Below are 26,556 nucleotides of genomic sequence, written 5' to 3' on the forward strand. Positions count from 1 at the left end.
CTCGCTGACATTCATATGGAGGCCCACATACTTGCAGACTTGGTCTCGCCGAGATTCATATGGGGGCCCACATACTTGTTTTTTACAAGTTCTTCAATTTGTTGCTGGAGATCTTCTGAACTTGTGGCAAATATAATGTCTTCTGCAAATTGTAGGTGACAAGTATTTACTATTTACTGTTGATTTTGATTCCTTTTCTTCCCAGTCAAATGTGTTGTACACTTACACATATTCACAACAGATATGTAATATTGTCAGTGAGTGTGTGTATGGAAGCACATGGATATATACACCCACGCACAACACAATCATATTAAATTTAAGAAAGATATAAATAATATTATCTTTCACCATCCCAAAAATGAAATCCAAAAAGCCATTTATTACAAGGAAATGTTATTTTATCTTGTGCAAAAAGGACAAACTGCAACATACATAAATAATCTGTTAAAAATCTATTTTAGATACATACGTATCTATCTATATATGAAATTACAAATATTTAAAAAATCTGTCCCCTTCAGAACAATAAAGTTAAGTACAAATGACCCCCTGCTTTGTCAAGCCAATCAGCAAGGAGGCATCTGCAAAGTGATGCTGTGCAGATAAATACGTGATGCTCTGCACATGGCTATGCGATGCTCTGCAGAGAGCTGCGAGTCCCTGAGGTGCAGATAGGTTCTCCAGCAACAGAGGGGATAACAAGTTTAAGACCAGCTACAATTTTCACCTCCCCCGTAAGTGTGAAGAAGCCCCTTACCACTCACCTCCCCCCTCACTGCGAAGGAGCCTCTCCTCACAACTCTTACTTCTCCCCCCCATCCTCAATATGATAATGCCCCAGTCACTTCCTCATTTGCCCCCATCTTAATAATCTAATATAAGGGATTCTTCCTCTAAAAAAAAATCTGACTCTCTTCCTCCAATTAGCGGTAAACTCGGAGTCAAACACCAGTGAAGATGGGTCCTTAGTTCCTGGGGTCCCCCCAGCCGCAGGTGACGTGTACAAACACCAGGGGCGACCTGGTTAAGTGCTTAGTGTGTTCTGTGTCCCGCGTCCTGTTTGTGTCGTCCTCGTTAACCACATCACAGCTGGGTGGGATAAAGTGCAATGCTCATGTCTGTGTTGGGCTCAGCAGCAGAATCAGCCTGAGTGAGTGAGGAGGGAGCCTCCCTTCTTCCAGCAGCTGGGGTCCCCAAAGCCGAGGTTTGGAGGTTCCTGCAGGTCCTCTGGTATGCTATGTTAGTCCACTCTGTCCAGCAGAGAAAGTGACATGGCTGTGACCCGTGACGCAGTTCCTGTCACCTCAGGTGTCCTGATACCTGCAGAGAACAGACGGGCAAGGTTATAGCCCTGCAATGCTGAAGGAGCCCCCACGGGCAGATTATTTACTGTGGTGTTGTGTTGTCATTGTGCTGTGTGAGTTTGAAAAACTTGCAACAACTTTTGTGTTCGTGTGTGTAGAAATGTATGTAGTGTGTTTGTTTAGGGAGAGTGTTGGGGGTGTATGGGTAGGTGTGTGCACGACGCACGTACATATACACACATATATAGTGCATACCATGTGAATACCTGGGCAGTGTGTGAGTGGTCTGTGTACATATGCAGTATTCAGTGTTTATACAGCGCGTCTTTGTGCGCGCATTTGAGGGGTACAGTATGTCTGTGTAAAGTGTGTTAGCGTGAAGTAGTATGTGTGTCAACAAGTGCAGTGTACAGTATGTTTGTGTACAGTGTCTCTGTACAGTGTGTCTGTATGTCTCTGTACAGTGTGTCTGTATGTCTCTGTACATGTGCAGTGTACAGTTTGTTTCTGTAGAGTGTCTGCATGTCTATACAGTGTACAGCGTGTCTGTATGTGCAGTGTACAGTATGTCCCACACAGTCTGTACCTGCCCATTGCTCTCACACAGTGACTGACATTTTTAGTATGTGGAAAAACAGGAATTGAGCTAGGAATGTGAGGAACCCAGAAAGGTTTGCGGGCTCACAGTTCACTGGGTGTGTGCGAGTCTGTGTGTGTGTGTGTGTGTGTGCGCGAGTCTGTGCATGTGCGAGTCTGTGTGTGTGCGTGCGCATGCGAGAATCTGTAATGTATTCTGAGATCCAGGCCCCTCTGGCATTGATGGGGATAATAGTATGTGTTTAAAAATGACTGGAATGCACGTCTGAACAAATACACTTATACACACGGACGGACACGGACACACACAGGTATATAGACACATACATACATACATATATACATGCTCACATACAAGCACACACATCCACTGATACACAAACATGTGCTGTATATAGACACACAGACTTGTGTACACAAACACCAACTTAAGACACACACTCGCACATATAGACACACACTCGCACATATAGACACACACTCGCACATATAGACACACACTCGCACATATAGACACACACTCGCACATATAGACACACACTCGCACATATAGACACACACTCGCACATATAGACACACACTCGCACATATAGACACACACTCGCACATATAGACACACACTCGCACTGACCCCTCAGACGTTGCATGCTCCGGCCAGGCTCCCAGGGTGCTCAGCTGATTCTCCAGCTGCATGATCCGCAGCCCGATGTATCCCGAGGACATCAGCAGGAGTACAACCCTGAGAGAGGAGAGGAGCCTGTAACCGACGCTGACTGCAGGGTATATATAGACTATACCCTGAGAGAGGAGAGGAGCCTTTAACCGACGCTGACTGCAGGGTATATATAGACTATACCCTGAGAGAGGAGAGGAGCCTGTAACCGACGCTGACTGCAGGGTATATATAGACTATACCCTGAGAGAGGAGAGGAGCCTGTAACCGACGCTGACTGCAGGGTATATATAGACTATACCCTGAGAGAGGAGAGGAGCCTGTAACCGACGCTGACTGCAGGGTATATATAGACTACGAGACCCAATAACCAGGACTCTAGGGGGCCTTATAACCAGGACTCTAGGGGACCCCGGTCTAGGACACCTCCTTATAACCAGAACGCTATGATACCTTATACCCAGGACGCTATAATACCTTATACCCAGGACGCTATGATACCTTATACCCAGGGCTCTATGATACCTTATACCCAGGGCTCTATGATACCTTATACCCAGGGCTCTATGATACCTTATACCCAGGGCTCTATGATACCTTATACCCAGGGCTCTATGATACCTTATACCCAGGGCTCTAGGAGATATTATATCTAGGACTAGCAGACTTTGTAACCAGGTCTAGGACACCTCCTTATAACCAGGACTCTATGAGACATAACCAGGTCTAGGAGACCTTATAACTAGGACTAGTTGACATTATAACCATGACTAATCAGTATGTTGCACCTCAGGAAGTGAAAGGGTTAATGACTCACAGCAGGAGGTAGATAAGGAGCAGGACATTCACAGCTCTTGGCTCCGCCCACTGCGCTCGATTAGTGTCCTCAAGAGCCACCTTCCCCTGCCACAAGTCCCCTGAGAACAGAGAGAGCGACATATAAGTGGCAGGCTCACCCCCAGCTACAAGACCCCACAGCCCCGACAGGCACCATACTAAATCGGAAGAACCTCTGTTACAGGAACACCCTCTTTATAAGGAAGTCTCACAGCCCCGACGTGTCCCTTACTACGTGGAAAACACCTGTTATAAGAACATCCCTCATCAAAACATTCCAAAGCCCTGACATGTCTCGTTCTATGGGAGGAACCCCTGTTATAAGAGCACTCCCTTATCAGAGCCCCTCCTGACATTTCCTTGGTGTGGCGTCACACTGGGAAATGCTGCAGGAAGGTACCTTATTTCCTCTTGTAAAGCTGGATGTGACTGTCCACAATAATGTCCATAGCAATAGTCCATATTCAGTTTGAACTAGAATAAATAGATATATAGTGTCGTGATGTCTCCGCAGCTTCCCAGGAGGATGAACCACATCCACAAAAGATCTATTGGAAAGAAGGAAAGAAGTGTGTGCCACGTAGCATAAACCTGTGCAGACATTTATTCTCACAAATAGGAAGTGTAAAATAGCCACTCACAAGTGTAGCTAGGAAATCCGCATTTAGAGATAACCTATCTCAGAGAGATGATACTCATCTGGAACTTCTCATATTCCACAACAGGGGATCATCACGTGGGATTCCAGGAGCCAACATAAAACCAGAGAGTCCTTGTCTTGAACCTGTTACGTGAGACCCTCCGGTAATTTGTAGGTTTCCTCTGCTCCGTAACCACCTGGACTTACAGAACCATCCCCCTGCTTATTAGCAGGTCCTGGGATTCAGAACCATGGTACCTGCTAATAAGCAGGGGGATGGTTCTATAAATCCAGGTGGATGAGAAGCTCCAGGTGAGTATCATCTCTGAGATAGATTATCTCTGTATGCAGATTTCCTAGCTACACTTGTGAGTGTGCTATATTAATTACACTTCCTATTTTTGAGAATAAATGTCTGCACAGGTTTATGCTATGTGGCACATGCTTCTTTTTTCTTCTTTCATAGATTATATATATATATATATATATATATATATATATCCTCAGAGTAATACCCATATTGAGGCGCAGGTACCCTTTTCTGTAGTGAGGAGCCCCTCTACTTCTACTCACAGCTCCCTTTCTGGTGGGCTGATGATCCGATGGTACACCACTCAGGAAAACCTACGGTATCTGTGGCCTTGTCAGGCTGCTGCTCTTGTTGCTGTCTCTCAGACTAGTGCCGTCCTCTGCAGAATCTCTCTCTAGCTCCTGTCTGTCTGTTGTCTCAGGCTGGGCTGCTAGGCCCTGATTAGCAGGGTCCCTCAGCTCACTGCCTCACTGCCTCAGCTCCATGCAGATCTCATCTGTCATGACTGCCCCCTGCACTTCAGGCTCCTTCCCCCTCATAGGCCCACCTCCTTCACCAGCCTTCTCACTGACTTAACAGAGTCATATGTCCATGGAGGTGAGCCTGCATAGGGAGCAGTGTTACACACACACACACACACACACACACTTGTGTGTGTGTGTGTGTACACATTTCCCCCCCTCTGACATATGCAATTATATATTATTTTGCTGCATATATATAAGCTTATTTAGCTAGATCACCATCTTTAACTTCTGACTTAGACTAGTTTTTACTTGGTGGACATCTATAGCAGGAGTTTTCATTATGTCTTTGGGTGTTTTCATTGTAGTTTCTGCTTATACCACTTTTTAGTGGCTTTGATTGGCCAGTTGTGTTTGCATGGGATAAGGAAGCATCTCTTCCCCCATTGTACTCTTTGATATAGGCAGCAGTGCTATTTTGATTTAACTTTCACAGGTTTAGGCCTTTTTTCCTCTCATTATTTTGGAGGTCTCTCTTTTGTTTGTGTTCTGTATGTTTTGTAACTGTAAATGTTACTTATATTTGTGTTCAATTAAACTCCATTATATATTTTTTATATTTTGACTGTATATAATCATTTTTTCTTTAATTGCGGTTATTATCTGAGTGCGAATAGTGGGTTTCTGTTTGTCTTTTGTGTTCTTGTGTATGTTTGTATGTATTTGGCCACCTAGTCTTCCCAGATTCCTATCTATCTAACCTGTATTGTGTTTATTTTGATCCAGGGGAAGGCAAACAAAAAACCCAGTGCAACATTTACCAATGAGGTCTCATAAGGGGAAAAATAAATCACTTCCTGAGTCCAGAAATGGAAATCAGAGTCCTTCCTGGATCAACATCCTTCCTATGTTTAACTTATTTGGTACAAACAGACAGGGGTGGCGTTGCACTTAAGTCTGAATATGTTTAAGTGTGCCTGGAATTATACTGGCGGTGGACTTCAATCAGCCCAGATTCTACTGCAAAATCTTCTACATGAGGATATTTCTGGACATCTTTCTGTGAGCTTCCTTCTCTACACTAATATTCTACACTTGTTAGCGTTGACCATTACCCTCTCCCACTTTCATCTACCACAGTCTCTCTCCCCCAGTGGGGGCACCAGATTATCTGGGGGTGTGGAGGGGCACGGGATTTACAGAGGCCCCACACGCTTCCCTAAAGGCATTGGAAAGCAGCGAAGGCCTCGGTAAACCTCAATTACCTTGGTTCAGCCGGGTTCTGGAGACGCGTCGCCATGGCAACCCGGATGTGACGTTGCGTTGCTATGGCAATGTGACATCATGACGCCCAGACACCGGGAACCAAGGTAAGGGGGAGGGGGGGGGGGGGGAGGCACGCGGAGAGGAGGACAGTCGGCATGGGGGCACAGGGGAAAAAGATTGCGCTCCCCTGCTCCAATATACTCATCCTTTTCCTACTGTATGTGGCAACATTTTATCCCAATAACACTTTCTCTTCCTTTAATCTACCTCACAGCGCTCTTTACTACATACAAATATCCTCCTCTTGTCTTCCCTCTCCCCTTCTTTGGACTCAAAAACGGCACTGCTTTTTGCACTCACTTCGGCCACCACACTCCTCTTCTCTTAAGAGTACATTCTCTTACAAGTCTTCCTCTCACCTCCGGTCCCCATCTATCCTTCCTTCCCTTCGCTGCTGGAGACATTTCTCCAAACCGTCACGCTCCAATTTCCTTTCGGACTTTCTGAATCTATTAACGTAGCTCACGCGCGTGCAAGTATTACAGGCGTGAAGTTAGGAATCCGGGAATATCCTAAGGCACAGATTCAAACGTCTTTGGAAGGAGTTTTTTTTCTCTCTGTCGTAAAACCGTCAAGTCTCACAGCTGATGGACGACAGGGGCTGGGTTTATTTGATTTACATTGGAAGAAAGAATATTTAAGTTTGAGCAAAGATGATGAAAAATCAGATCCCAACAGAGGTGTATTTGGGACCAAATGCGTGAGACCTCGTCGCCTGTACCAGTGACCTCTCTGGGAGAAAACCTATAACATTTGCGTAATGTACTGTATTTGTATTTTAAGAAACTGTTCTGCATTTTATGGTAACTGTGTGCTCTTGTAATACTTTTTGTGCGGGCGAAAGGTGAGTTAACTAGAATAGCCAGCCGTGTGTAATAACCCTGTTTGCATATCTAAAGCCGTGTGTATTAACCCTAGTTGCATATCTAAGTCACGTGCCCAGTTGTGTGCTGTTCATGAGTTTATTTATAAAATGTTTTACCAGGAAGTAATACATTGAGAGATACCTCTGGTTTTCAAGTATGTCCTGGGCACAGAGTTATAAAAAGTACATGGTTACATTAAAAGAACAGGGTTATACAGTCAATTCTCAGACATTTCATGGACAGATTGGTAGATCTGGTAGTTTGGTAGATTTGGACGGATTTAGGGGAGATGTTAACTCATCTGAGGGACCTTTGCGAAGATGAAGAGTGGGGCACTTGCTAGCTGTGTATTAACCCTTGTCCTGTAGAGGAGATATTGTCCATTTGAGGAACCACTGTGGAGGCGAAAAGTGGGATCGCTTGCGAGCGCGAGTATTAACCCTTGTCCCGTATGCAGGTCACGTGCTCACAGGGGTGCCGTATGTGACACCACCCACCACTGACCCAAAAAGCCTTGTCACAACTTACAACACTGCCCTTGCCTCCTCACGTGATCAGTGTGCTCCTCCTGTACGCTGACACTCATGAGACTCTTTCGGCACTCTTGCACTCATTCCACTGGAACGCCTCTGGAGGAAGTCACACACTCTGGCTGATTTCCTCCACTACAAATGTATTCTTTCCTGCTCTCTCTTGCCAAACAGAGTTACTTTACATCTCTTATAAACAGGTATAAATCCACCCCACGCCACCTTTTCTGTCTGACACCCTTCTTCTGCCTCCCGCTACATCATTCTCCACTCCTATTATAGCTAAGACATTGCATTTGAAATAATCAGCAAAGTGGAAGCTATCCACAAGGAAATTATGTCTGTCCTCAGTCCTCATTCCTAATCCCCCTCCATCTACCTTTGACTCCTCTCCAGTTACAGAGAAAAATGTATCTTTCCTGTTGTTCTCTTCAACTTCCACCACATTTAGCCTTGACCCCATTCCAGCCCATCTCCTGAAACCTCTCGCTTCTACCATGGTCCCCATCCTCACTAACATCTTCAACTCATCACTTTGTTGTGGTACTTTTCCATCGCTTTGAATCAAGCTATTGTTCGACCTGTTCTTAAGGATAAGACCATAGACCTCACCTATCCTTCTAACTATCGCCCTGTCTCCCTCGTGCTTCTAAACTTCTGGAACAAATTGTTTCTTTAAGTATACTTCACTTTTTCAACTCCCATAACCTACTTGACCCTCTCCCATCAAGCTTCAGCACAGCACACTAAACAGAAACCGCACTCACTGAGGTATCTAATGAGCTACATATTGCCAAATTTCAAGGAAACGACTCCATTCTAAGCCTTCTTGACCTCTCCTCAGCTTTCAATACTGTTGACTTTTCCTACACATTCTTTACTCTCTTGGCATCCATGGCACTGCCCTCTCCTGGTTTTCGTCCTACCTCTCCCACCATTCCTTCAGTCTCTCTTATGCCAACTCCTCCTTGACCTCTCTGTAGGTGTACCTCAAGGCTCAGTTTTAGACCCCCAACCCTTCTCTATATTCCCTCTTCATGGGTAACCTCATTGACTCTTTTGGATTCACCTATCATCTCTCTGCTGATGATACACAACTATATTTAAATACACCTGACCTTACACCTGCAGTCCAGTGAAAAATGACAGACCTATCACCAATCTCGACCTGGATGGTCCTTCGTCCCCTCAAGCTTAACATGGCTAAGACAGAACTTCTCATATTCCTGCCCAAACCAGGTCCTATCGTTACCTTCTCCATTACAGTCAATAACACCACTATCCACCCAGTCTCACAAGCACGCTGCCGAGGGGTTACATTCACCACCTCACATATAAACGCTGTTAATAAATCTTGCAGTTTTATCCTTTGCAACATTGCTAAGATATGTCCCCTAATGAATGCGTGCCCTTGTTCCCTCCCGTATTGATGACTGTAACATTCTTTTATCTGGCCTCCCTGCCTCACACTTTTCTCCTTTACAGTCCTTTCAAAATGCTGCTGCTCGAACCATCTCCTGCTCTTCTAGGCGTGTGTCGGCTTCCGACCTCCTGAACTCTCTCTGTTGGCTTCCTGTTAATTTCCATATAAACTACAAAATTGTCCTCTTTTCTTGTAAGGCTCTACACTCCTCTGCACCTCCATGTATCGCAACTCTGAGCGCTTGTTACACCCCTACTTGTCTCTTCCGCTCTATACAAGGTTGTCTCATCTTTGCCCCTTTTACATCTACAGCCCTCTACCATCCTAATACCTTTCTGACTAATCTCTCCCAACCTATGGATCACACTTCCACTCAATATTCGTCAGGCACCTTCACGTTCCGCACTCACAGCCCAGCTAAAAATGTACCTCTTAAAGCTGCAGTTCAGTCTTTTTTTTTTTTTTTTAATTAATTTTTTTACTTCAATAGTTTCATGTGGGCAATCTCTAATTACCTAAAGAACTGCATAGCTGCCGATCAATTCGTTCTCCGTCTATTGATCGGCAAAGTTTGGCGACATCTTTAAATATGGAGAATGTAAATCGTTGCTATAGGAACAAGCATGCTTGTTAAAATAGCATAGAAGAAAATTGGTCTTTCAAAGTTGTTTTTTTTTAAAAACAGAAAATGCTAAAAGAATTTTTTCTTACTACAGAACTGATTTATTAAAAAAAACACACATGCAGGATATTGACTGAACTGCAGCTTTAAAAGAAGCATCTCATTAAATTATCTACACCTCTGTACGACCTCCAGATGCACTTGACTATCCCCCGACTGCCCTTTTAACAATGCGCTTTTGCTACTAATGTGTCTGTAAAGCCTCCCAGCATAACACTTAGATTGTAAGCTTTTCGGGGGCAGGATCTCTCTTTGCCTTATTTTGCCATTTACCCGTTGCACTTATCCCCATTTTGTGTGTTTATTTATCATGTATTGTAATTGTGTAAAGCGCTGCGAACATTGATGGTGCTATATAAATACAATGATACATACATTTACCTCTTTCTAAAAATATCAATAAGAACCTTTTCTTAAAGATATCGCCTGTATGTCCTCCCATAGTCTCCATGTGTAGTAAATTCAGTGTCATTTATACTGTCCTTGGGATGAAAAGTTCCCTTGAATTTGCATTGTATTGACCTTAAAAATATTTATTAATGGGGTTCATATCCCCTCTTAGATGTCTCACGTCTAATCCTAATTTAGCTAACCTTTCCTCATAAACCAGACCTTCAATCCCCTCTTTATTCATTTGGTGGCTCTTCTCTCCACTTTTTCCAGCTCAACAATGTATTTTTTTTATAGAGTGATGCTCAAAATGTAACTCAATATCCACTGAGTGGTCTTATTAAGGATTTATGCAGAAGCACAATGATGCTGTGTTCCCTTCCACCCATCCCCTGCTTTATACATGATGATCTCTTATCAGCCTTTGCAGCTAATGCCTGGCCTTGAGCACTATTGCCAAGTCTGCCGTCTACAAGATGTCTCGTAAGTGCTTCTGCATCAAGGATTGACCTCATTTTGTCCGGTGTGTGTGTGAATATAGTTGTGTTTTTGAAGCTAAGAGGGTGCCAAAGATTTTGTTTTTAAATGTATAATATAATTGAATAGTATAGTTTAAGACATAAAATTACACACACGCACACATATATACACACATATTTATATATATATATATATATATATTCACCTTTATACAGTGGGTCCTCGCTTTTGACACAATGCGTCTCACAAACCCGCGTCGGATGCGGGACAGTCAGAAAGCTAGACAGTCAGAATGTTAACCGGTGGCGGTTTCAGTCGGATGCGTGAAAACCGCAGCGGATAATGATTTGTTTTTACTGCATTATGCGCTGTCGGAAAACGCATTCGACGGAAAGCAAAACGTCGGAAAATGAGGACTACCTGTATAATGAGATGTGAGAGATATGGCATTTATCCCTATCAGCAGTGTTCGACAAACCTATACATTTGCTCGCCCCGGGCGAGTGGATTTAACATCGTGGCGAGCTCCTATTGGCCCAAGCAGCACACGTTTGGTACTAGGTGGCGAGTAGATTTTTTTGTGTGGCGAGTAGATTTTTTGGTGATTTGTCAACCACTGCCTATCAGTATGCCAGAAACACAGATATAGCCACACCGGGGCAGAAGATAGGTGATAGACAGGCACTGGAGTCATGATTATGGTTTTATAAGGGGAGCTCTGCAGGCAGTGAGGGGGGAATGACTTAAATGACGAGAGTCACTCACCATTAATCCACGGACCCCGGATTGCCCCGTCCACCTCACTGGGAATGGATCTTATCCGACTCCGCACTTGGCATGGGACAGCAGCTGAGATAGAGATAGTGTGAGTGTCTATGAGCACCAGTGTCAATGTCTGTCCAACAGTCTGTGAGTGGCAAGCTGAGTGAGCCCGTCTATGAATGTGCGTCAGTCTGTGGGTATGTGATCAGCTGAGTGCGTGCCCGATTGTGAGTGTATTACCAGCTGTCATGAACTCACGTGTAGTGCTGACACAGAGCTCAGTGCTGTCCGATTCCTGCAGGTTCTGCTCCAGATCCGAGTGGCTGGAATTCTGTAAGAAGCAAAGTGTCAGAACCACATAATACAGAGCTATTATTTATTGAGGGATCTGGATCACAGGCAGGAAATCACAAACCTGTGAGTCTGACATTGGTAGCAGGGAAGCAACTTAAAGGTTTATTAATGGATACAATTCAGGAGTACCTCTTGAGTAACAAAAATTGAACTTAATGGACATAGGTCTTAAACTTAATGTACTGTTCCTAGAGTCAGAGTTCTAACAACCGCAAAGTATAGATACTCTAACTAATAAGAACAGCAGAGTATTGATACTCTCACTAACAACAACTGTAGGTGATCAATACTCTAACAAAGTGCATACCAGGTGATTAATACCATGAAGACTATCTACGCATCCATACTATGGCAAACACCCGAGTACCAATAACTAGATATTAAATACTCACAGAGTGAGTATCTCTTACCAGCCCCTTGGTGCTCTGCTCAGAGCCAGGATCCGTGGGGAGGGACAGAGGGGTGCTGCAGGAACTGCCATCCTGGGGACGGGAAGAGGAGAGACCGAGAGAGAGTTAGGGAGACAGTGGAAGTGACAGAGAGAGGTAGGAAAATACCAAAATGCTATTTTATATATTCAATATTATTTAGTGTTTAGTATTATTATATATTTTTATTGTAATAGCTACATGTTCTATCTATTCGATGAAATTATTTCATTTAGATGATGTTGGTAATATACACACACAACATAATTTATTATTTTAACACACATTATGGAAGATCTCATATTACGGAACCAATCCCAGGGCTACATTACCCTGCCATCTGATGGTATATATAGATACAGTGCCTATAGCAGGAGACTCGGACACAGTTACACATGATACACCCATTCCAGGGTGATAAAGAGAAAGGAGGTAAAAGGAGCTGTGGTGACAAGAGTTGTGAGGTGAAGAGACAAGTGTGTGGTGAGGAGAGAAGGGAGGAAGTGTGTGGTGAGGAGAGAAGGGAGGAAGTGTGTGGTGAGGAGAGAAGGGAGGAAGTGTGTGGTGAGGAGAGAAGGGAGGAAGTGTGTGGTGAGGAGAGAAGGGAGGAAGTGTGTGGTGAGGAGAGAAGGGAGGAAGTGTGTGGTGAGGAGAGAAGGGAGGAAGTATGAGGTGAGAAGGGAGGAAGATTGTGGTGAGGGGAGAAGGCAGGAAGTGTGTGGTGAGAAGGCAGGAAGTGTGTGGTGAGGAGAGAAGGGAGGAAATGTGTGGTGAAAAGGGAGGAAGTGTGAGTTGAGAAGGGAAGGGGTGGAAGTGTGAGGTGAGGAGAAAGTTACATAGTTACATAGTTACATAGTAGATGAGGTTGAAAAAAGACGTAGGTCCATCAAGTTCAACCTATGCTAAATTTAGACAACAGATACTTTATCCTATATCTATACTTGCATATTGATCCAGAGGAAGGCAAACAAAAAACCCCATTAAGGGGAAAAATTAATTCCTTCCTGACTCCAAGAATTGGCAATCGGATTAATCCCTGGATCAACATCCTTCCCATGTATACTTATTTGGTATATCCCTGTATACCTTTCCCATCTAAAAAGATGTCCAACCTTTTTTTGAACAAATCTATCGTATCTGCCATCACAGTCTCCATGGGTAATGAATTCCACATTTTAACTGCCCTTACTGTAAAGAACCCTTTCCTTTGTTGCTGGTGAAATTTTCTTTCCTCCAACCTTAAGGGATGGCCCGAGTCCTTTGTACTGCCCGTGGGATGAATAGTTCTTTTGAAAGCTACTTGTATTGTCCCTGAATATATTTGTATATAGTTATCATATCCCCTCTTAGACGCCTCTTTTCTAATGTAAATAAATCTAATTTAGCTAGCCTCTCCTCATAAGTTAGAATGTCCACCCCCTTTATTAATTTGGTGGCTCTTCTCTGCACTCTCTCTAGTTCCATAATGTCTTTTCTTAGGATTGGTGCCCAAAATTGTACTCCATATTCAAGGTGTGGTCTTACTAATGCATTGTAAAGGGGCATAATTACGTTTACTTCCCTTCCATCCATTGCCCGTTTGATGCAAGATAAGATCTTGTTTGCCTTTGCAGCTACTGCATGACATTGGGCACTATTGCTAAGCCTGCTGCCTACAAGCACTCCTAAATCCTTCTCCATCATGGATTCCCCCAATATATCTCCATTTAATTTGTAAGTCTCCTGTTTATTCTTGCATCCCAAATGCATAACCTTACATTTATCTGTATTAAACTTCATCTGCCATTTACCTGCCCACGTTTCCAGTCTCTCCAAGTCCTTCTGAAGAGAAATTACATCCTGCTCTGATTCTATTACCTTACACAATTTAGTATCATCAACAAAGATGGAGACTTTGCTCTCGATCCCAACCTCAAGGTCATTAATAAACAAGTTAAAAAGCAGGGGTCCCAGTACCGATCCCTGAGGTACTCCACTCACGACTTTAGCCCAACCTGAAAAAGTTCCATTTATGACAACCCTCTGTTGTCTGTCCTTTAACCAGTTTTCAATCCAGGTGCAAATATTATTACTGAGTCCAATTTTCTTTATTTTGTACACAAACCTCTTGTGTGGAACCGTATCAAAAGCCTTTGCAAAATCTAAGTAGGTGTGACATGAGGAGATAAGAGAGGGAATGTTAGGAGAGGAGGGAGGAAGGGTGAAGCGATCAGGGAAGGAGTGTGAGGAGAGAAGGGAAGGGGTGTGAGGTGATGAGAGAAGGCAATGTGAGAAATAAGATTATACAGCGTGCAGACTTACCTGGAGGTGAGTACACACAGCGAGAACAGCTTGGTATGAGATCTCCCTGTTCCGCAGAGACCCGAATAGGTACTGAAAGATATATATAGATAGACTCACATACACACAATATACAACATACAATATACACACACACACACAATATACAAACATACCGATATATATCACATACACATTTACAGAAAGATTTTATATACATACACGTTACAAACATATACAGAGAGATACAAGGGAGCCTATATATCAGGGAGATTAAAATGAGAAGTTGATGAAAAAGTTACATTTTGCTCCAAGATGGTAGAGACAGAGTAAAAACGCAGCTCAGTGGGTAAAGGCGCCGATTCTCATAACATCAATACCGAGTATGGAGCAGGGGAACCTGGTTCAATTCTCGGTGTCGGCTCCTTGTGACCTGGAGCCAGTCACTTTATCTCCCTGTGCCTCAGGCACCAAAAACGGATTGTAAGCTCATCTGGGCAGGAACTGTGCCTGTAACATGCCTATGTGCTGCGTACCGCCCACTATATTGTAATTGTGACGCGCTTTCAGTCCCATTGGGAGAAATGCGCTATATGAAATAAAGTTATTATTATTTATAGACAGGCAAAGAGATAGATATGAATACACACATACATTCACACACACACATATATATATGCACATCCTCACACACACGCTCCCTCACCTTGTCCCCCTCTGCGGTTCTCACACTCAGAGCGTTTGGGACTAGCAGAGCAGTATTTGCTTTCTTTAGAATGATCACCGACCTCACGGGAATCAAAACCTGCAGATGGCAGAGACAGGGAGCTGTATATAGAGGTGGGGAAGTTGTATATTGAGGCGGGGGAGCTGTATGCAGGACAAGGACACAGAGGCAGGTAGGTAGCTGTATATAGAGACCACAGTACTCATTTACTGTGTACCAGCAAGAGATGGGAATATCTATCCCCCCCTTCCTCCAACCCCTCCTTCTCTCTGTCCCCCCTCTCTCGCTTTCTCTATCCCCCAATCTCTCACCTTAATTTCCTTGCGCAGCATGCTGCAGTAGAAGCTCAGGTGGTTGGTGGAGATGTAAAGGCGCCCGTGGTACAGAACCTCCTTCTGGAGGGCGCAGGAAAAACCTGCGGGCACAGGTCATGGGTCAGTGATCGAGTGCACAGTCAGAGGTTACAGAATGCAAAGGACACGCTGGGGTTGGGTCACTTACTGTCTATAAGCTCCTCATCCTCAGGGACGTCCCTAAAGATCTTGTGGAAAGTGGCATTGTGCTTTGGTATCTAGGAGGAGAGAGGAGGAAGTGAGAGATGTATATTAATTTCAGCAGCATAATCCTGCTCGGTGTCCTGTAAAATCCCATGCTGGCCCAATCTCCCCGTACTCTGCCCGAATCCAGCTCTCCTCCCGGCATAATCCTCCCCCACCTCTCTGGCCTTCTTATGTGAACCCATATGTGCGGGGACGCATTAGAGATTAGGATTTTCTTCTGCTGCCCTGATTAATCATTTGAAATCTATGCAGTGCGTTTAGACAAGACGTTTAGACAAGAGCTGCCATCTTTAGGCCGCACGTATAGTGACCGCGACGCGTGACGTCACCAGTCGCCGCTAGCGAAAGTTGTATTTTGCTTTGTGGCGGCGTCGCGGCCGACCAGGCCATTGATTGGTTCAGGGGCTGTCACATGAGGCGACAGACCCTTAAAAATCAAATATTCCCGGCTTCCAAAAATTGCGTCGCCACAACGTTGTCGCGCTTACTATAAGCGCACGCGGCGGCGGCGACAATGCATTTGTTTTCGGGCGACGTCGCCGTCGCAATAAGCGTGGCCTTAGGCTGGGAGGAGAGCTGGCTCTGCGCTGCTGTGCAATGCTCTGCGATGCTGTGCAATGCACTGCGGACCTGTGCCTCTCCCTGTGCCCCTGCAGCCCCCCTTACATTGCAGGAAATGGAACGGCGCCTGTCCATAGCAGCATCACGTCCTGGTGACCTGGAGGGAGGATCATAGGTTTTCGACCTGCAGGGAAAGTGAGTGGGACACAGGTGAGGAAGGTGGGTGACTTCAGAGGACCCCCTAAAAATTGTATTGCCAGGTGCCTGCAATCTCCCACTCCCCCCCAACCCCTCCTCATCTAGTTCACCTTCCCCTCTCTCTCACCTTGTCAGGGTTCCCTCTTTTCTCTTTCCTGCTCTCCCCCTCTCTCTTGCACTTGATCATAGTCCACTCCTCTCTCTCTCCTCTTGTCTGGGTCCCCGTGCTCTCCCCCTCCTTCCTTGGTCAGGGTTCCTGCTCTCTCCCCCCCCCCCCCTCTCACCTGGTCAGGCCCCCCTCCCCCTCTTTCAACTTGGGCAGTCCCACCCCTCTCCTTCTGCCCTCTCCCCTGGACAGGGTCCTCTCTCTCTCTCTCTCTCTCTCTCTCTCTCTCCCCCTTCTCACCTGTTCAGGGTCCCCTCTCTCTCTCTCCCCCTTCTCACCTGGTCAGGGTCCCCGCTCTCTCCAGCATCCCCTCCCTTTGCAGAGGCTCCTCCAGGCTGAACGATTTCAACTCTGCCAGACGCTTCTTGCTCTTCTTCAGTTTGCTGGAGCCCAGAGCTGGATCCGGGGAGATACTGCAAATAATACCAATACACATCAGTATGTGTACCACAGACAAGTGGAAGGGGAGAGGGAAGGGGAGAGGGAAGGGGAGAGGGAAGGGGAGAGGGAAGGGGAGAGGGAGAACAACGGGAAGTAAGGAGGAGAGTCAAAGAGAAAGGAGGAGAGGGTAGATGGAGAAAGGAGTGGGGGAGGGAGAAAAAGAGAGGGGTGTAGGTAGAGAGGAGAGAGTTAAATAAAAGGGGGAGAGCAAAATAAAGAGGGAGAAAATGAGAAGGACGGAGACAACAGATAGAGTGAGGAGGTTTCCTCTATCCTCCTTTTTAATGTTCTCTCTCTCTCACTCTCACAATTCCTCTGTGTTCTGATTTTAACCTCCACTCTCAACCCACTTGTGTTGTAACCCCTGTATATGGCACATGGCCTGCACGCTGTAACCCCTGTATATGGCACATGGCCTGCACGCTGTAACCCCTGTATATGGCACATGGCCTGCACGCTGTAACCCCTGTATATGGCACATGGCCTGCACGCTGTAACCCCTGTATATGGCACATGGCCTGCACGCTGTAACCCCTGTATATGGCACATGGCCTGCACGCTGTAACCCCTGTATATGGCACATGGCCTGCACGCTGTAACCCCTGTATATGGCACATGGCCTGCACGCTGTAACGCCTGTATATGGCACACGGCCTGCACGCGTTACTTTAAAGCACTGTGATAACGACGGGTTCCATACAGAAAAGAAGTACAACTGACATAAATATTCTGCAGCCGGACTAGGAGTTCTGAAACGGGGGAAGCATCCATCTTAGTTGTGACCGGCATAAAATATGCAGTAACACACACATCTTTCTGCTTTTCCTAATCCCCTACCTGCTGGGCAAGCAGAGTCAGGCTCAGGGACAGTGACACAGGACAGGATGAGAAGGACAGTGACACGGTTATTTATATACAGAGGCAGATATCCATCCCCCCCACCCTCCGGATATATACAGTGAGACCCCCTAATATACCAACGCTAATATACAACAACACAAGACATCCGTCATGATGCAGGAAGGGTTACAGAGTACAACTACGGTTTTTACAAACCATTAACCCCACTACTTTATAGAGAAACTTGCAGTGTAACTTATAACTTCCATTTTATAGGAAAGGGGATTTATGTCATAAAAAGTCCCTCTGTTTTTAGATCAGTTATATTTTATGAAAAATTAAAAAAAAAAAAAAAGGATCTTTGTCCCAATGTTTACCGGTTAAAGGTTTCTAGGTACCAAAGTTAGCGCGCGCACACACACACACACACACACACACACACACACACGAGCCGCTCTGCCGTGAAAGAGTTAATCCTGAGCTCTGAAGAAAAGAAAAACTAATTTATGTGTAAGAAGAAAAATATACTTAAATCTTCTAAGCCCGTCATAAAGCTATAATACAGAAGGGAGTCAACACACAGCACTCAAGTGATGCACTCACACACAAACCTGTCAGGAAATGTGCACAAATAACACATCGCACCGGTCATACACATACACATGCATATAACACTGCCTGTGCACATATTGTACATACATACATACATACAACACTGCCTCTGCACATATTGTACATGCATACATACAACACTGCCTGTGCACATATTGTACATACATACATACATACATACATACATACAAACAACACTGCCTGTGCACATATTGTACATACATACAACACTGCCTGTGCACATATTGTACATACATACAACACTGCCTGTGTACATATTGTACATACATACAACACTGCCTGTGCACATATTGTACATACATACATGCATATAACACTGCCTGTGCACATATTGTACATACATACATACATACATACAACACTGCCTGTGCACATAGATACACTGCCTCTGCACTCACATATACATGCATACAAATCTGCCTGTGCACATACATACACATGCATACAGCACTGCCTATGCACATACAGTGGTGTGAAAAAGAAAGTACACCCTCTTTGAATTCCATGGTTTTACATATCAGGACATAATAACAATCATCTGTTCCTTAGCAGGTCTTAAAATTAGGTAAATACAACCTCAGATGAACAACAACACATAACATATTACACCGTGTCATGATTTATTTAACAAAAATAAAGCCAACATGGAGAAGCTGTGTGTGAAAAACGAAGTATATCCTTACTGCTTACATAGGAATTAAGATGCTAAGTAGCTGACAGGTGCTGCTAATGAAATGCCCTTGATTAATTGAGCATCAGCAAGTGTGAACATCTCTATAAAAGCCGAAGTTTTAGCAGTTTGCTGGTCTGGAGCATTCAGGGGTGTGTTAACACAATGCCAAGGAGACCAAAGGAGGGTGTACTTTATTTTTCACACAACTGTACATACACATGCATACAACACTGCCTGTGCATATATATGCATACAACACTGCCTGTGTAGATACATACAAGCCTGCCCTTACACACACACACACACACACACACACACACACACACACACACACACACACACACACATCAGTACACGCTGATACAGTACATACAACCCTGCCTGTACACACACAAACTGTTGTTTGATTATATATATATATATACACACACACACACACACACACACACAACCCTACCTGTACAACGCTGACACATACAGCCCTGCCTGTACACACAAATACATACATATACCATACACGTATTCAAACATGTAAATACACATATGCATGTAAACACATTAATACAAACATGCAAATACACACATATATATTACACACACATTCTCACTTAAATAAACACATTCTCACTTAAATATACATATACTTTCTCTCAGTATACACTTCCTTATATGTACAGTATATATACAGAAATATCTATAAAAAAAATAGTACACACAAACAGATAAAGAACATCCAGACACAGATAAAGAAGCGGCAGAGGCCCCAAAATTGGGATGTGGCCCCCCTAAGGGCCACAGTGCCTCACGGATTTGCTTTCGGTTGGCTCTCCATCCCCCTCCCAACGATGTCATTCAAATTTGGAGCTTGCACCAACGGGGGTGGGGAAGGGCAGCCGACCGATACTGGGATCATGTAAAACATTTGCAGGGATTAGTGTTTAAATACCCAGTGGCCCAAATCCAAACAGACTAATTATCTCAATGTTCTCACCCTCAATCCCTAGAAATGCATTATTTGATGTCTAACCATCTCTCTAAGTTCCTGTCAAGAGGTCCATCCTCCAACTGTCACGCCAGGCAGCTTAAGGAGGCCGGGGAATGCGAAGAAGAAAGGCTCCAACGTATGCGTTCGGACCTGTGGTAAAGTCCCAAGGAGACATGCGGCCGGGCTGCATGCACCCCTGCCCCAGTCTTAGAAAGCTGGGTCCATACACTCATACACACATATAGTTATATACATATATACGCACACACACACACACTCATACACACATATAGTTATATACATATATACGCACACACACACACACACTCATACACACATATAGTTATATACATATATACGCTGTGACAAACGGCTTACTCCGGGGCTCCGCCGTCTGTCCGGGACTGTTAGAACACGGTCTTTTAGGGTAGGTTAAATGATGAGGCGTCACGTACTGTTCCTTTAAACAGGCTATGCCTGGTTTATTCAGTCCCAGGCACTGAGACTGCCACAGTGCATACAACAGAAAACAGATCAAAACAAAAGCTGCTCACCTGAGCGATAACTTAACTTAGATATCCCTGACTCAGGGTTGGAAGTGGCTTTTCCACTTCCAACATCAAAACATGGTACTTTTGCAGTCTTACACAAATGAACAGAAAGATTGAACCTGTTTGGGGAAGAGGCTTCTCCCCTCTGTAGTTCAGCAGCCTTCCAGCCTCCTGGCTCTTGTGGGGAGACCAGAGCAAACAGGAAATCAGTCTTTCATACCTGATTCCTAATTAGCATGACAGGTGACAGAAATCAGGCAGCAGACAAACTCTGGTCTGGATCTCTCATCCCTCAGTTCCAGCGCTTGCCAAACTGTGGGATGGAGTGTATGTATTATAAGGCTGCACTCCCAGGCCAAACAGGATAGAAACTGTCTAGTATCCTGGGAGCCCTATATACGGAATTTATTACCATCCCCTGGTTTCTGTCACAACGCACACACACACACACACTCATACACACATATAGTTATATACATATATACGCACACACACACACACTCATACACACATATAGTTATATACATATATACGCACACACACACACACACACTCATACACACATATAGTTATATACATATATACGCACACACACACACACACTCATACACACATATAGTTATATACATATATACGCACACACACACACACACTCATACACACATATAGTTATATACATATATACGCACACACACACACACACACTCATACACACATATAGTTATATACATATATACGCACACACACACACACACTCATACACACATATAGTTATATACATATATACGCACACACACACACACACTCATACACACATATAGTTATATACATATATACGCACACACACACACACACACACACATATAGTTATATACATATATACGCACACTCATACACACATATAGTTATATACATATATACGCACACACACACACACACACACACACACACACACATAGTTATATACATATATACGCACACTCATACACACATATAGTTATATACATATATACGCACACACACACACACACTCATACACACATATAGTTATATACATATATACGCACACACACACACACACACACATATAGTTATATACATATATACGCACACTCATACACACATATAGTTATATACATATATACGCACACACACACACACACACACATACACACATATAGTTATATACATATATACGCACACACACACACATATAGTTATATACATATATACGCACACACACACACATATAGTTATATACATATATACGCACACACACACACACACACACACACACATACACACATAGTTATATACATATATACGCACACTCATACACACATATAGTTATATACATATATACGCACACACACACACACACACACACATACACACATATAGTTATATACATATATACGCACACACACACACACACATATAGTTATATACATATATACGCACACACACACACATATAGTTATATACATATATACGCACACATAATTATATGCAAATACGCATATACACACGCATATACACACACAGTTACATACATATATACGCACATATGATACACACACAGTTATATGCATATACACACACACAGTTATATGCATATACACACACACACACACACACACACACAGTTATATGCATATACACACACACACACACACACACACACACACACACACACAGTTATATGCATATACACACACACACACACACACCGTTATATGCATATACACACACACACAGTTATATGCATATACACACACACACACACACACACACACACACACACACACAGTTATATGCATATACACACACACACACACACACACACACACACAGTTATATGCATATACACACACACACACACACCGTTATATGCATATACACACACACACAGTTATATGAATATACACACACACAGTTATATGTATACACACACATATAAATGCATACTATTAAACACATTTACATTTATACAGATACACACTCACACATTTACAAAATGAACTACACACACGCACACACACACACACACACACACACACACAATCTCTCGCATCCACCGCATCACTTCAAGCATCTGCTAGGCTGAGTACATGAAGCTGGCACACAACACTCCGATGCCCTGGATATCAAATGCCCCCAAGACAAGGCACCGACGCAGTGTACACCCCGAACACACCCCATGGCCAAGCAATACACTGCTGGACCCTCATGCAGGGATGGGGGATGAAGGCCTTTTAACCCCGGCACTGCAGCGCATCTGCAGCATCTAAACACAGGTACAGCGCAGGCGGTGACGGCAATGTAGACAAAGCAGAAGTCGGGGACATCTTTGTGCCAAGAGCTTACAATCTTTAAAAAAAACAACGGAAGAGCAGCACAGGAAAAAGGTAGGGGACCGGCACCTCTGCCCCCAAGAGCTTACAATCTAAATACAGACGTAACGCAGATACAAGTAGTAGAGATAAAAGAATCCTTGTCTAAAGGAGCTCACAATCTATAAACCACCTTCAGCGCCCGAGGTGCCAGCGACGCACTGCCCTGCTCGCCCCTCTGACGCCGACGGGGGTTAAGTCACAGAGTTGACGTGGTTAAATCACCGAGTTACGCCAGTGGGTAGCGACTATACCTGAGAGACGATGTGGCACTCTCTCGGCCAGCCCTGTTGAGGAGTTTCATGGCTGGGAGAGCTGAAACCCCTTGATCACCAGTTAGTGGAATAAACTTTCTGCCTGGTCCTGAGCTTGTCTGCCTGTCATATTTTCACACAGGATGTCTGTGTGGCTGTGACTGTCCCTATTACATAGCGTCCCTCCCCCTCAGCTCATACCGGCTGCCACACCTCCACACATACACACCACAGTGACGCTGTGAGGGGCTGTCCCATACACACAGGGACCAGATGCCCCATTGGTACACCAGCTCTTGCCGGCCTCCTGGGCGTGGGGATATTACCAGCTGGAATGTCAGCGCTTGCTCACTGCTCTGATTTTCCAAAGTTGGAGGAAAAGTGCACTTACCCAGATGAACACCCTAACTTTGGTGTAGAATAAGACTTTGCGATTAAGTCTGGGAAAAGATGAGCAAAAACACACAAATGAAGCCGAGATCCCCTATTCTAGGTGTGGAAAGGCAAATTAGCACATTAAATAGGTCATTTTTTTGCTTCCTCCCTTTGCCAGCAATTTATTTATAAAATATTTTACCAGGAAGTAATACATTGAGAGTTACCTCTCGTTTTCAAGTATGTCCTGGGCAATGCCCTGAAGTTAAATAGCACCATGGCAAATATAATCAGTCTATACCAGGGGTGCGCAGACTTTTTAGTCTGCGCCCCCCTGCCTACTCTCGCCCCCTGCTGGCGCTTTCCCACCAACCCCCTTACCTTGTCACCGGCGTTTCTGACGTAACGTGACATCGCGTTGCCATCGCAACGCAGCATCATGTGACCCCCGCGGCGTCATCGTTGCCATGGCGACACGTCGCCAGGAGCCGCCGGAGACCAGGTAAGTGAGTTACCGAGGCCTTGCGCGCGATCTCCCTGCATTTAATTTAAATGCTTTGGGGAAGAGCGCAGGGCCTCTGTAAGCGCTGTACCCTCCCCGAAAATCATGCGCCTCCCCCAGTTTGCTCACCAGTGGTCTATACTGTTCTGATCACAGTCAGAAGGTAACCCTACATTAGATATTACGGATGCCAGATTTAAAGGGTCAAAACTATTGTGATATAGTATATGGTGTGTTTAGGGATCACTTGCAGGGTTACAGCGGTAGCACAGTGGTGTTAATCAATGCACTTGTGAAATATAGGTTGTGGATCACCCGCAGTCTTCTCTCCACAGAAAAGGTTCTTGTGCCTGTTACCTGTGCAGTTGAACAGGTTATAGAACAGATAAAGAAAATAAAGCTGGGAGAGAGAGTCAGGTGGGATACGAAGTCCTGGGAGAGAAGATGGGCGGTGGTTCAGATATAAGTGTGGAAATATTTTCTGTATACAGTGTAAACATTCTGGAAAAATTGTATATTTTAATTTAAGTTTGTTGCTTTTGTATTGATATGTTTGTAAATATGTTTTGTTTTTTATAAATAAAAAAAATACCCTACATTAGATATAAACCCCAGGCTGTCTGAGACTGTCCCTGATAATCTGGAGTCTGTGCATTAAAAAGGTTTAAGCCATTCACTTCCAAAAGGGCCAGTAACATTGCATAGGGATTAAAGGAGGGGGTTGGAAAAAGTGAGCGGCTTTTACTGGCCCGGTCTGGTTTTCCTTTTGTTTTTAGAACCCTCACTTACCTAACAGGGCCAGCAGGAAAAGAGAGGCAGAAGTGACAAGCCCCTGTCATTGTGTGAAGGAGGAGCACAGCCTGCGGACCTCATTATAATGTAGCTGATTGCTGAGGATAAGGCCGGAGTCTGACTCCATGCCCACATTACCCCTTTCCCTGCGGAGACAGGAGAGTTGCATTTAAACAGCTAATTTAAAACCCCTTTGCACTAGAGGAGCCTACCATTCATTATTTTGTACTGGAAAGTGTTTTTAAAAAAATACATATGATCCGATCCATCCCGTCTCTTGTGTTCTGCACAAGGATGTCTTCTCTCTACCCCCTTTGTATCTAAAGCCCTCTCCCGTCTTAAACCTTTCTCACTGACTGCCCCACACCTCTGGAATGCCCTTCACCTCAATACCCGACTAGCCCCCTCTCTATTCACCTTAAGACACACTTGCTTAAAGAAGCATGAGTGACACTGTGGCTAATACTATACACATTATACATTATACATAAAGCTTGGCCCCCTGCAGACGCACTTACCAGAATGCCCTCCCACTGTCTCTGTACGTTCTTCATACTTGCCAATTACATTGTAAGCTCCTCGGAGCAGGGACTCCTCTTATGTTTATGTCTGAACCACTTCTTCCCATGACCTGTTATTTGTATTATTTCTTATTTATATGATTGTCACGTGTATTACTACTGTGAAGCACTATGCACATTTATGGCGCTATATAAAGACATACATACATACATACATACTGCTATGAATAAAATAAACCATGGCAGTAAATGTACAATGTTCAGCCCAGCAAGGTTCAACATTTGAACCCTTTTTTTGGCTAAGGAACCCTATGTGAAATTCTGGGGAACCCCCAACACTCTCTAATAGCGCATCAGATGCATTGTAAGGAAGCCCAACCCTAGTGCGTCTGAGATCAGATGCATTGTAAGGAACCCCAACCCTCTCTAATAGCGCGTCTGAGATCAGATACATTGTAAGGAAGCTGAGCCCTCTCTAATAGCGCGTCTGAGGTCAGATGCATTGTAAGCAACCCCAACCCTCTCTAATAGCGCGTCTGAGATCAGATACATTGTAAGGAAGCCCAGCCCTCTCTAATAGCGCTTCTGAGATCCGATGCATTTTAAGGAACGAAAACCCTCCCTAATAGCGCTTCTGAGATCAGATGCATTGTAAGTTACGCTTATAGTGCCGGCTATGTCAGGCTGATGTCGCTGGAAAAATCAACTTGAGATGACATACAGCGATCTCGACCAAGCCGTTGCTCCGCGCTTACTATATGCGCACGCGATGGCGACAATGCATTTGTTGACGAGAAGTCGCGTCGCTATCGCCGGCACTATAAGCGCGGCCTATGGAACCCCAACCCTCTCTAATCGCGCATCTGAGATCAGATGCATTGTAAATTCTTATGTATTTGTTACAATTTCCAAATGACCTGAAAATTGCAAGGAGGCCCGGGGAACCCAAGGGTTCCTAGGAACCCCTGTTGAAAAACACTGCCCTTACCCTTTGGGCTTGCCTGTGCTGATCCCATTCTGGCCTCACTTTTGCTT

General features: G+C 44.4%; 1 protein-coding gene across 4 annotated transcripts in view; it reads right to left on the reverse strand.

Moving 5' to 3' along the window:
- Window positions 1–367: 367 nt before the first annotated feature.
- The window catches only part of LOC142485418 (uncharacterized), a 37,005-nt gene continuing 10,816 nt past the window's right edge, over window positions 368–26,556 (reverse strand). Inside the window, exons 1-13 of one of the 4 annotated variants that reach the window (XM_075584449.1) lie at window positions 24,998–25,083; window positions 16,840–16,974; window positions 16,303–16,381; window positions 15,578–15,647; window positions 15,388–15,491; window positions 15,056–15,154; window positions 14,371–14,442; window positions 12,052–12,123; window positions 11,546–11,618; window positions 11,291–11,374; window positions 3,395–3,494; window positions 2,536–2,643; window positions 368–1,323 (exon numbers count right to left, since the gene is read on the reverse strand). In XM_075584449.1, coding sequence (XP_075440564.1) covers window positions 1,308–1,323; window positions 2,536–2,643; window positions 3,395–3,494; window positions 11,291–11,374; window positions 11,546–11,618; window positions 12,052–12,123; window positions 14,371–14,442; window positions 15,056–15,154; window positions 15,388–15,491; window positions 15,578–15,647; window positions 16,303–16,381; window positions 16,840–16,974; window positions 24,998–25,047 — 1,062 coding nt within the window. In that variant the 5' untranslated portion in view covers window positions 25,048–25,083 and the 3' untranslated portion in view covers window positions 368–1,307. Of the gene's footprint in view, window positions 1,324–2,535; window positions 2,644–3,394; window positions 3,495–11,290; window positions 11,375–11,545; window positions 11,619–12,051; window positions 12,124–14,370; window positions 14,443–15,055; window positions 15,155–15,387; window positions 15,492–15,577; window positions 15,648–16,302; window positions 16,382–16,839; window positions 16,975–17,722; window positions 17,759–23,331; window positions 23,528–24,997; window positions 25,084–26,556 lie in introns of those variants that run through there. The other 3 variants (XM_075584451.1, XM_075584448.1, XM_075584450.1) reach the window with 3 other exon arrangements.

This window comes from Ascaphus truei, unplaced genomic scaffold, assembly GCF_040206685.1.
Source record: "Ascaphus truei isolate aAscTru1 unplaced genomic scaffold, aAscTru1.hap1 HAP1_SCAFFOLD_594, whole genome shotgun sequence".
NCBI classification, from domain to species: domain Eukaryota; kingdom Metazoa; phylum Chordata; class Amphibia; order Anura; family Ascaphidae; genus Ascaphus; species Ascaphus truei.